A 12853-nucleotide genomic window follows, 5' to 3' on the forward strand; every position below is an offset into this window, starting at 1 on the left:
TTTGTTTGTTTAGACGAGGTAATTTTTTATATATATACACATATATATATATGTGTGTGTGTGTGTGTGTGTGTGTATGTGTTATGTTTTAGTAATTAAAAAAGATTCTCCACCCGGAACTGTCAGACTCCACATACACGTCGCAGAATCTTATTGGCTGTCAAACACGCGTCACATGACAACCTGCTTTCTGATTGGCTCGCATCCTCACGAGACGTTCCAATGGCACTATAGTGTAAAATATCTTCAAACAAACCGATCTTTCTTCTCCTTTAAGTTTTCCACTTTCCCCTTTCACCCTTTGTGGTTTTTAATCCAGCGATGCCGATGGAAAACAAGTAGTAGGGTATTGTAATTGTGACAAACCGGCTGAGCAAAATAATAACAAAGCTCTATTTGCCGTGTCCCCTCCCCGCTGCTGCTTCTTCCTCTGCGGGCTCGTTGTGCTCTGGTCCTTCAGACCTGCAGGTCCAGGCCGATCTCATCGACTTCTTTTCCGACAGCATCCTGCAGCCAACCCGTAAGAAATCAGCTCTATGTATCATAGTTTCACCTCGACTCAAGCCCTTAAATGTGCTCGTGTTCACGGTTGTATCATCTGGCCAACTGCTTCTTCGCTACGTTGAGGTTTTCTACCCTATTTTTTTTGGGGACATTCAGCGAAACACGGCTGTTTCTGCTGCTCGTGGTGCGTTCACGGAACCACCGTTCAATGGAGTTCCCCTTCATGTGTTCGTGCTGGTAACGTTTCCTTCATGGAGACGGGCGCTCATCGTCTCCTTCTCATTTATCACTCATTGATTGGCCTGCGGATGGAGCCGCTTATATATACAGTCTCTCCGGTTTAATAATTGACTGGGTGTGTGAGTGACTCTGTGGCGGCGAGGTTCTAGAAATGAAGGGAGGAGGAAAAAGAGGGGGGAGAGTACGAAGAGGAGGAGAGGTTGGGAGTCAAACCTAGTATTTGTGACGTGTGGCTGCTGGAAAGCCAGCTCCGCCGTGTCCATGTTCAGGGACGACGCTTGGCTGTGGTCCAGAGAGATAAGTGTGATTGGATGAATGTGTCCTTGTTTTTACTGCTTTTCCCCGATTCTTTATGAGTGCGTGAGGAGTGCATGATGCCTTCATTTCCTCCTCCTCCTCCTATTCTTTAGTGCTGAACGCACACCTCTGGATCAATGGACACTGGGCTCTGAGGTTACCTCAACAAAAGTTTTTTTCAGCTTTTCACGGGATGTATCTTCATTGACACTCTGGTTTTTATCTTGATTGTCTTCTGGAATAGAAAAGTTGAAACGTTTACCTCTGGTCTGCTTCGGATTTATCCTGTTTTTTTTAATTTTTTATTATTATTGCTGAACTGGTCGATACTTAAACATGGCAATTTATGTACAAGGTAAGTGATGTCGACATTATGTACTTGTAGCTTGTAATTAGGTTGTCAACTGTGAACATGCAAAGGTTAAAACAGGGCATATCAATTTATTTTTTTTTTTTCAACGTTTAGCAAGACACTTATTTAGGACCTTTTCCCAATGTGATTCAGTGTAACTTTTTGTAAATTGTAGCTTACATTGAAAATACACACTGAAATAATCCAGCCAAAGTCCAAAATTTCACAAATGAGTTCACTACAAATGATCATAGACTAGTCATTAAATTATCTATCCATAGTGGAATTGTTTCTAATATGTTGGCAGCCCCATTAAAATAGAGCAAGTGCATTAGAATATTAGGAAACCTCCAGATTATATGCATCCCATTAAATACCACTCCACATTTTATTGGAACTTTTTGACAATCTCAAGCAAAACTGCCTATTATCACCTTGGTTAAAGGCGGGATTCACGTGAAAACTGTTGTTCAAGATCAGATTAGTTGTACAAGTGTGCTTAATTAAATGGCGTGTATAAATATACATAAAGATTAATAGGTCATTACCCAAAAAAGGCTAAATGATCATCCATACATACATAGATATACAGATGTATAAACACTCTGCAGAAGTAATGGAAGGAGACATGCATGTAGAGGAAACATGCATTATACATTCAATATAATAGTCTTTTTTTTTTCGGGAGGTCATTACAACCCATTCAAGCTGGCTCAGTAATATAGTGATATGTGCTTTAAACCATAAAACCTAGAGGTGTATCAGATTAGATAAATCGAAGAGGGACTTAATTTTGTGAAGTGTGATCAAGTTCAGGGTGAATGATGATTGATTTGGACAAAATTTAACTATAAATGAATAACTATATATGTAAGTATTTCTCCTTTGGAATTGTGCAAAAGATTAGAAAAAGGCACCACATATATATGACTGTAATCAATGCTGCAGGGGTAGTAAAAGTGAGTGTTTCCAGTTAGTTGCAGTCAGCCTCTTATCTGCGATTAGACTGGCCATAAACTCACATTCTTCAGATCGTTGTCACTGAAGATGGGAAAGATCATAAAATTTCATAACCGGCGAGGGCAAGGGAACAGGTCAATGTAATCTACCAGTATCCAGACATTGGATACAGCTAAATGAAACCAATAAGATATAGTGTTGGCCCTCTTTCGTAAATGAAATTTGAACCCCTCTGCAAATGATCAGAGTTTGAGTTTGACAAATATCCATCACATTTTCCCAAACTGAACCTGGGTCATGACAATGACGGATGTTTTTCTCAGTATATAGCCCTAGGAAATATTCGAAGCTAGTATTTACAACTCAAACCTTTTGAAGTATTTTAAACGGCTTGAGGAGACTTTTAGTTTCAGTGTTGCTCATTTATTTTCTTCAGTTTAAGATAAAGTATGTTTTGATTTCAGTCAGACTTTGAATAAGATAGAGACACTGCGACAGACTACTAATATGCTGACACAATTTTTGGTTAGTTTTCTACAGATATATCAAGTTATGCAATTTTACTTCCTATTTCAGAGAAATCCCCTGTAAACTATTAGCATATTGTAAAAACCACCATACACAACGATCCATAATAGAGGCAGGCATCGAATTAAAAAATAAATAAAATGCAAAGGACCATGAATTGTCAGCATGCCGAGATGGTACTTGTGGATCATCCTAACATGTGAACATTTGTTGCAGCGTTTAAGCATAATTAAAACACAATTTTATCAACTTGCCATACTGACAAAAGCTGATAAGCCATTTACATACAATATCATTCGCAACATAAATGATATTGCACCATCCTAGTTTCACTCTGGTCAAAATTCCCAACTCAGTATGTTGAAGGACAGAGCCCCTGTTGTGTGAATAGTTTTATTTATATTGTACAAAACCAGGTGTCAAACCAGCCAGGTCCTTCTATAAGGCAGAAGGAAGCCAGAAACCACGTTTAAGATTTCCAGTGTATTCAGTGGTTTCATTTCAACCCTCTAGGATGGTAATCCATCTGATGCTCTCAGTATTTCTTTTTACATGCTTTGTCCGGGCAGCTTAATGAGCTGCCAACCTGCTGATAATATATAATATATAGGCTCAATATAGATATATAGATACAATACCAATAACACAAATTATGGTCATTAACGTGGTAATGACTGCAAGTTCTTGAATGCAGGAGCAATTGTCAAATTGTTTCTCAATTGCTTTAAAATGCTTTCAATTTGAACATTATCTTTAAATGGTGGTTGGTTTACCTCCTCAGTTCCTGGAGTTTGAGTTAGAAATGGTGGTCCAGAAAGTTAGACAGCTCTGGAATTCAGTTTGTGTCTTGCTCAGTAGAGGAAAACAAAGACGTATGGAAATCCATTCGGCAACCAGGCTTAATGATGCTGCTCTTGACACAGGACAGATAATGTAATCTTGAAGACCTCGTTATATATATATATATATATTTATATTTATTTTTAATTTGATTTATTTATTTATTTTAATTAAAGTAAAACAAGTATTTAACAGTAACTGTTTTCATCTTCTTTGCGTTTAGTTTTTCTTTCAAATGACTGCTCATTGTCACAGAATTGTCTTTTGAGGAAGTTGTTCAACCTGACTCCTGCATCATTCCTATCACGGCAATTTTATTGCCGGTGGTTAATTATGTGGACTACAATCTGTTTGTCTTCCTCTAAGTTCGGGCTGTGGTGGACTCAAGCTGATTTCGGATGACTTGACGGGTTGCCAGACCATCACAGGCCAAACACGGAGAGACAAACAGGCACAGAAGCTCACATTCAATTGCATGGGTAGTTGAAACGTGTGTATTTCGGAAACCGCAATACCCACACAGAGATATACCTGTACATATAAGCTACACACAGGAATGCCCACACTTGTATCTGGAATTTTTTATTAACCACTTCACCTCTGGCCCATTAGAGATACTGATCTCTGGAACCAGATAGACTCATCTCTGGTCCGTCAGTGAAACAGCTTGCACTGTATTGTGCTTTAAAAGCTTATACATGTCATATTTCCTAGATCTGTGTCACAAACGGATCAAGTTTTTCCCCCTCAGTGACTCCTTGCTCTGTGGCATTATATTCCTGTGAAATCGGAGACAAATGAGGATGTATACAGTGACACAATGCTCAATCCTCTTTAGTCAGAGGAAAAGCTAACTCTATCATAGGCTGTGTCCTCACTTTTGGTGTGGTTTAACAGTCATGGCCAAAGTAGTAAAAGTTTCCTTTCTAATCTAGTTCCCTTTGCACTCACATGGAAACCAAAGAAATGCAAACCAAACATACAGTAGACGCCCGTATGAATTTAAGTTTTTATTATAATGCTGTGTGCCGGTTTAAATGTTCAAATGGGATTATTTTGGTGGTATTTTTATCATCTAACCTCTAATTATCATTCGTAGACATGTGTAACCGTGTGAAATCTGAGCTATGAGTTTGATTACTTGGAGGGTTTTTGGTCTGTCCTGCTGTTACAAAACATTTTGAATGACGCCAGAGTCGCCTTGGAAGAACACCAGAGCCAACCGATCAATGGGTCTCAGGGTGTTTGTTTTCCGAGCATTAAAGTTTAGACGACAGAGTTCATGATTGTTCAAATTGAACGGTACGTTCAACCACATCCGAGTTTGTTTTAATCTTGTGGATCGGTTGATATCAAAACGTTGGTGGAATGAGCCTCGTCAATGCTCGTTGGTTTGCCTTCCGCCCTTCGTATGTCTATAAGGTCAATCATATCCTAACCGGTGCTATGTTCTCCTTGGTTGAAATGATTAATGTTGACATTTACTAAGGGTACCAAGTATTAAGATGGCGATACTGATGAACAAAAGTTTCAATGTTTCTGAATAACTGAAGTTTGAAATCATGGTATTTCCTTTGACCATTACTTTTGTAACATGTCCTTAGTGCTACCGGGTGACCGTGGGCACCATGTTGGCTACTCCTGTTGTAGAATAAAGAATGAATTGATTAATCAATGCGCTTTCAAGACACAAGCTAAACAGGCTTATTACTTATGGATGAGTATGGTTCCATTTCAGCTCTGATTTATGGATCCAGAATGCAGAAAACCACTTTTGTCGCTTTGTTTAGCGACAACAGCCGGTTTGTGTTTGTGGTGAAAAGCAACCTGAGAATGTAAAATATAGCGGGAGTCGCATTAAGTTGACTGTTTTCAAAACTCCCTGTCTTTTCTGCTGTCTCCTGTGTCCAGGTCTCTGTAAACAATTGGCCAACCCAGGGATGGCTCAGTTCCAGGAAATGATGCGGCAGCAGCTGGAGAGCTCCATGCACGCCGAGCTGGAGAAACTGCTGAACACCACCAAAGGGGCTGAGAGAGAGGTACACTTACTCTCTCTCTCTTTCTCTTTGTCTTCAATCCCTCCCTCACTCACTCACTCACCCTCAAACCATCTGGTTGTGATTTAGAGGAGGGGGGAGTTACACTAATGCTGGGAAATCACAAAAGTGACACACTGGAGCATGGTGCCAAAGAAGGTCCCACCTACATGCGTACAGACATTCACACACGGAGTATGTTTGAGAACTGCACTCGACTCGACGAGCTCTTCACGCCAACGGCTTCTGCTTTAATCATCTATGAGTAATAATATCAGGGGTAGAGTCCAGCCCGGCTGAATGGTTATCCAAGTAGCCCAAAGTGAACTCTGGTGTTTAGGGCGGACACGTCTCACCCCATTGCTTCAAATTACAAAACGAAATGTAAATCTAAGCGTAAAACCCAAACAGCTGCAATAACACTGGAGATGTTGTCATTTGTTGTTTGTTTTTTTTTCCCCCTATGAGTTTTCTGGGCTGTTAACCAAACACAGACCATGAGAGAAAGCCAGAAGTGACTGGACTCGCAGGGTGTGGCAACAACTTCTTCATAAACATTAACCGAGCAGGACTGAATTACAAGTAATGACAAAAAGGGAAAATGATGCACGCAGCGTGTGCGTTCAGGAGGGAGAGTCGGTAACACCAAGGCGTGATCGTTACCTCACACACACAAACACACACTTCGCAGTGTGTCCACAGAAAAATCATTTGTATTTGTACGAGCAGTTACTGCTTGAAAGAAGCCCACGATAAAGAGCATACACAGCTCACATGGGCTTAGTCACTGATTGCGTTTTGCATTTTCTTCTGTACAAATGTAAATGTGTAGAACAAGAATTTACCTTGTATCTTCCCTGTTAGTGCACCCGGGTTTCCATTAATTTCACTTTTTACACATCCATAAATGGCATTTCAATCGAATGCTAAATAAATGAGCTCCTGCGTATGGGTTCTCTGATGTGATTTCACTAAACTTCAAGCCGAGACAAACAAAATAGACAAAGTCCCAGAGTCCTGTGGATGGGTTATGTTTCATAGTCCGGTGACACACGTTTTAAAATCACTAATGGTCACAAGTTCCTGTAGCTTCAGTGATTTCTGAAGAGTGTTCCAGGCAGAGGGAACAGGGTACATGAATCTTCCCAAACTCAGTCAGTGTTCTGCGGATAGAGGTAGATGGGAAGTTCAAAGAGTACAAACTGTGTTTTGGATTTGATCTTGAAGTGAGGATATGCGGAGGATATGATAGTAGCAGCCCAATAATTGTTCTATCAGTGGAGATGCATACCAGCCAACAAGGACGGCCTTGTTGTCCTTTCTATGCACACAGAATACAATGAGGAGTGAGTGATTTATAGCTGTGGCATCCAGCATATGCAATGACGTAGAGCAGGTTTTCAAACATAGTTCATCACCATAGTCTATTAATGACAAAAGTAGCCGCAACCAGCGTCTCCTAGAAACAAAACAAGAATTATTATGGAAAAATAATATTTTACTGTATTATTCCGAATACAGGACACACCTGATTATAAGACGACTCTTCCTCTGCTGACCAGATCTTGTTTTTATGAAGACATGAATATTATTTTCTGAAATAAAGATATTAAAAGCATGTTGCTTACATCATAAGCCGGTTTCCCCTGCTCCTCGTCAACCTCGGAGTCATCCAACCAAAATTGAGATGCAGCATGTTCAAGCTTTTTTAACAGCTTCGTTCAGATCTTTTAGGTGGCTTCTCTAGGTTTCTAGGTATCTGATATTTGTCAGTCAGATGTCCACAGAACTTATCACAATACTTGAAGTTGAATATTAGACCACAAATATAAGCCTACCCCACTTTTTCAGACCTAGTTCCAGAAAGAAAGTTTCATATTTGGACCAATAAGGTGACGGTGTAACCATCTTTGTAAACTTGAAATGGTTTCTGTGACAATAATAAGGAGTAAAAAATCTGATAAAATATCTGTTTTTCAGGTGTCCAGGAAAGACTTTGAGGGCTTCAAGAGTCTCTTCCACAGATTTCTGCAGGTTAAGGGGCCATCGGTGGAGTGGATCAAGATCCAAAGGCCTCCAGAGGATTCTGTAAGTATGATGGGATGTTGTTGTGTGTCGGTGGATATGTGCTTATATCTTGGAAAATAAATAATAATTATTAATATTAAAACATATACTTGACAACCACAAGAGACTGTTGCTGAAAATACTCTGGCATGTCCTGTGTGTGTAGAGAAAGTAAATGCAAAAATCCACTAACTCGGTACATATGTAACTTCTCACCAGAGGAATAATGTTCCAACTTCATGCAAGTGACCATATTTGTCCATTTCTGCTTCTCTTTCAGTTTCTTCTAAACTGTAAGCAGATAAAAGTAGTGTGCTAAGCACTGAAATGCCTGCTACAAACATGTTTTATCTCACACTTTTGCATATTGTCATTTCCTTCCCGTCAGTGCACCACATTGCTGCATTTCCCTTGCAAAGGTTGCAAATAACTGACTGAAACTGGGGATGCGAACGGCACATTACAGTAGTAGAAGGGACATTCCGTTCATGTTCAAACGTATTCCCAATGCTTTCAGTAAGGCACTATATTTTATTGAAATTCAGAAAGTATTTAAGACACTTCTTTCAAATATAATTGGCACATATGGGTGTTTCTTTACACTCACTGGGAAGTTTTGAAGGGTAGAACCATCATTTAATCCGTGTTTAAGTGAGTTGATGAGATTAATTGAGCAGTTATTTGCAGCCCCTTATTATTATTTTCAGTAATTGCAAACAAGAGCGTTGTGCTGCTTTGCACACAACATAGTTGTCACACTAAAGTTGATGAACAGGTTTTATTTCTGCACTAAGGCAGTCACACATTTATTTGTAAAGCTACAAGCGCCTTCCACTCTGCGCCATTTCAGACTTTTTAGCACTGTTCCACTCACTTAGAAGTGTTGCATACGTTTGTTTGTTTTTTCTCACCAGCACAGGCTTAACTTTCTAAACTAAAGATTCTCTTAATTATGACGCCCTTGCTAAATCTCTTTGAGGGCTCCACAAAAAGTAGGTTAAAATTAAGAATGAATGCGACCTCATGTGGCTCGTCACCTTGTGTCAGCGGTTGGGTTTAATCCCGGCCTTCACGCAATCAAAGTCATACAAGCACCCGTCACTCAGTGTGATGAGCTGCCTGTCGCGAAACGGGCCGCAGCTTTGAACTGAAGGTGAAGTAACGAACGAACGGCGTCAAACACAATCTGCTCGGTTTGAAAAAATGAAGCAGTGCTCACCCACACTTTGTGACGCTTCAAAAAAAAAAAAAAAAATCTCACTTCTTTTGTTGTCTTGTTCGCTGCTTGCTGAACAACAAACACGGTGAGTAGAGACACTGGATATAAAGAACAGAAGTGGTAATCTATTTATCACACGAGGCGTCAGTTTGAAGGATACACTTCATTACTAACTAGAAATGCAGCTCCCTACTGAAACTTACTGCCCCATGTGAAATCCACTCCGAATGCGAGTGGAAAAATCGGCTCTCTTTATCACCTCAATCAACAGAGGTGCCTCACTGATCAGATTATATGTCAAAGTCAACAGTGTGAGGGCAGTTTGTGTCTCGCGTCTGCTTTTGGTTTGAACTGGAGAAACCCTGAACAGCTTGGCTGAACTCCAAGTGGGCTATAACATAAACCTTAATTAGCCCTCTTGGCAGAATACGTGACAATTTCTCTACGAGTGGCTTGTCATTTTCTTGGCGCAATCAAATTACACTTCTACCTCATTCTTCTGTGATATTATCCTTCTCATTACGACACTGGAACGTTTGCCGATTATGCCACTGTCGTCTCACAAACGCAACAATTCCCACATGAGAATGCACGAGAACCAGGAAGAGGAACAACTTTTATTTACCAGGAAGAAAGTTCCTGCCGAACCAGAGGCGGAAACTGAACTCAGGACACAGTAAAGACCAAATATAGCAGCAGAAGGTATAGAGAGGAGTAATCAGAAGATTACAGAAGCTGTCTACATTAAAGAGGTTCTACCAGTAGCACATAGAGAACATAGTTAATGATTACCAAAACCAACTTCTCAAATAGGAAACTTTGGCTTCATATCTTTAAAATGGAGAGCTAGAGAATATGTGTATAGTGATATGATAACAAAACATTCCAATTAAATGTTTGAAAGTGATATTTCATGTTCTTTTCCTCTGATACTGTAGAAAAAAACAGACTAAATTTAAGACATTCACAAACATGGATACATCTTTTGGGTTACGTTACTGGTCGAATTCTGTAATAGTGCAGATGCATTATAAATGTTGCAATAAAAACTCCAAATAATCTCTATTTGTCTTTATCAGGAAGGCCACCAGCTGAATACCTGAATTCTTGTACAATGTATTGGTTTGATCACCAGTAACATCTAAAAATTACAATTTTCCTTTCTCTGGTATTTAAGAGAGTGTCCCTCTTCTCTGCTGTGCAGTATGACTACAGCATGGATGGTTTATATCCCACTTATATCAACAGTTTCATTCAGCAAATGTGAAATGTATTTAAAACTACAATGATCAGCCTTTACATTAGATTACTAACAAGTGGCAAGACTTGGATTACTCCGATTGTTTAATTATCGGCACAGATCATTGGTGCTTGATGAACATATTGTATTCAAAGTTAGAAACAAGAAGAATAACTTTAAAAATAAAAAATCACAGCGTAATATATTAATGCAACATTATCATCTCCTTGCATCGTAAGAAGAAAGAAAAAGAATAGGAAAACGTGCAAGCTTTTCCTTACAGTATTTATCAAAAGTGTCCAAAGGGCAGGAAACTGGTGACAGGACAGCAACAGGGGAGAATTTTCCTCATAACGTACAGAACTTTAAAGATCTGCTGCTAACTTCTTGGTGTCGGATACTGCGGCCTGGAGCAAAATCAAGATGATGAATAATTTACAACAAAGTCCTGGTTTGAAAGGCAGAACATTTGTGTTGTTTTATCCCTGCATGATTCCGTTCATTTTAAAGTTATGTCAGAGTACATTTTTGAATATGCTAAGGTACCAGTCGTGTGTTTGCTTCCTTAAAAAGTGGAACATAAATGTTGCTTTGGGTTTTTTTTTTTTTTGTTTTATCCTCAACCGGGAGAGCAGCCAAACCACAGGAGTCTTGAGTTCCCTTTGTGCATCTGTGCATCTGTTTCTTTTACCAAGGCATCAGCGTGTCTTTCAGTTGTTGTTCTCCTTCACCCGAGAACAGCACATTTTTTAGGTCTTCCTTATGTTCATCAGCCACAAGGGAGGCTTTCAGCGCGCTCCTCCAGTTTCCATCGTTTATGTTGAGCTTCAAAGCACCCAATTGAAAAGTCTTAACTGAGCTCCAAGAGCAAACTTCTCCGATTCACCCCGATCTCCAGGGAAGGGGCCTGTGAAGTCAGTGGGAGTTGTTGAGCAGTTGACGGCAACACTGGGAAAGAAAAAAAAGAGGAAGTAAAGTAAGCAGCAGAGGAAGACGAGTGTCCATTCACAGGCTTTCAAACACTGGTTGCTTTCTTTGAAAGTTGTGACTTTTCACTGAAGCATTCAGCAGAGTGGCCTTGTGCATCTATAATAAATGTACAAATCAAACTCATACATTTTCTGTCACATTGAAGCAGATCAGTTTCACTACAGTGGCCTGTTTGTGGAAGGAAACCTGAACTTGTGGGGGAATAGGAAAGACTTAAAGAAACTGTGGTGTTACAGTGTGATTAGTCAAAAGTTAATGGAATGCTGGTTACTGCCAAATTTTAACCCCCCCCCCCCAAAAAAAAATAATAAATAAAAACTATTTCCGAAATGAAAATTTGCATTCATGCCTCATTTCAGTATTTTCTTTACACAGTCTAATAACACAAACCTCTCTCTGTAATGTGCCTCCACATTCTGACGTCGTGATTCCGAAGGTCGGAAAAAACAACTTGTAAAATTAGAAATCTGCTTTTTTGGCGAAAGCATAGGAACGGCAACTAAAGACGCACATAAAGACACAACAACATCCATCCTGTAAGACTTTAGAAATGTAACTCGCATAAAGAAAAGATTGGTTACGTATTGAAAATCTGTTTTTTTTTTTTATTCCTCAGAGGTTAAAAGAAATGCAGGGCCACGCTGTGAAAAACACAAGACCCTTTTCCGAGAAGAGCTTTTAAGCCTCTCGAACAGTCATTCTCAAAGTGTGGTACGCGTACCACTAGTGGTACTCGGGGCTCCCTCTAGTGGTACGCCAAAGGATCACTGAAATAAATATAAATGCGTTGACATCAACAGTTATTCACGGTAGCAGGCAAGAACCAGGTGCTAGTTCGGAGCCAGGGCCAGACTTAGCACCAGTTCTTTGTCTTTCCACTGCCAAAGCCCCGGCCAAACAGGGGCTAAACTGGTGCTACGCTGGCCCCACTTCATTGCTGGGCCAAAGAGGAGCTAGACTGGGACCCGACGCGTCATCGGCTGGGGGCGGAGTTACCTCTGGAGTTAGCGCTACCTAAAAGGCGGAAGTGAGGTTGAACCAGCTTTCTGAAAACTACAGCGAACACGGAGCCCCAGAGTCTCATTTTTTTGTCACACTTTTCATTGTAACATTATTATAACTAACGTGACGGCCAGGTCTTGTTTCGTGTTCTGACCGCAGGCTTGAGGAGCTGCAGCCGCTGAGCAAGGCAGTGTGTGGCTGCTCCGCGCCGATATTATTTTATAACGACAGAACTTCTTTATAATAAATACTTTTGGTTCATCAGCAACTAAAAAACAAATTACATACTACTGTAAATGAAAGCTTGGATTTTATAGGCATAAAATTAGCCTTTTAACAACGCTTCATGAGAAAGAACTTTAATCAGTATGCTTACGTAGGTTACCATTGGAAACAGCTTTTAGAGCAGCGTTCTATCATTGTACGCCTCCATTCTTCTCCGACGTTGAAGCATTTGATTCAGACACACCCAGAAATTAAGTGAAAGGAGCAGAAATTCACTGTGTGACGCCCAAATGTTGAAAAATAAGCCCCAAACTCATACACGCGTTATTTTTTCCCCCTCAATGTCCACTCCG

The 12853-nt window shown here is 40.1% G+C and overlaps 1 protein-coding gene across 2 annotated transcripts in view; it reads left to right on the forward strand.

Annotated features, from left to right (window-relative positions):
* Window positions 1-224: 224 nt before the first annotated feature.
* The window catches only part of ugp2b (UDP-glucose pyrophosphorylase 2b), a 37839-nt gene continuing 25210 nt past the window's right edge, over window positions 225-12853 (forward strand). The window contains exons 1-3 of one of the 2 annotated variants that reach the window (XM_080482161.1): window positions 225-1396; window positions 5633-5760; window positions 7738-7845. In XM_080482161.1, coding sequence (XP_080338287.1) covers window positions 1378-1396; window positions 5633-5760; window positions 7738-7845 — 255 coding nt within the window. In that variant the 5' untranslated portion in view covers window positions 225-1377. The remainder of the gene's footprint in view (window positions 1397-5632; window positions 5761-7737; window positions 7846-12853) is intronic. The other variant, XM_080482162.1, reaches the window with a different exon arrangement.

Source organism: Lipophrys pholis, assembly GCF_963383615.2.
Source record: "Lipophrys pholis genome assembly, chromosome: 15".
NCBI classification, from domain to species: Eukaryota; Metazoa; Chordata; class Actinopteri; order Blenniiformes; family Blenniidae; genus Lipophrys; species Lipophrys pholis.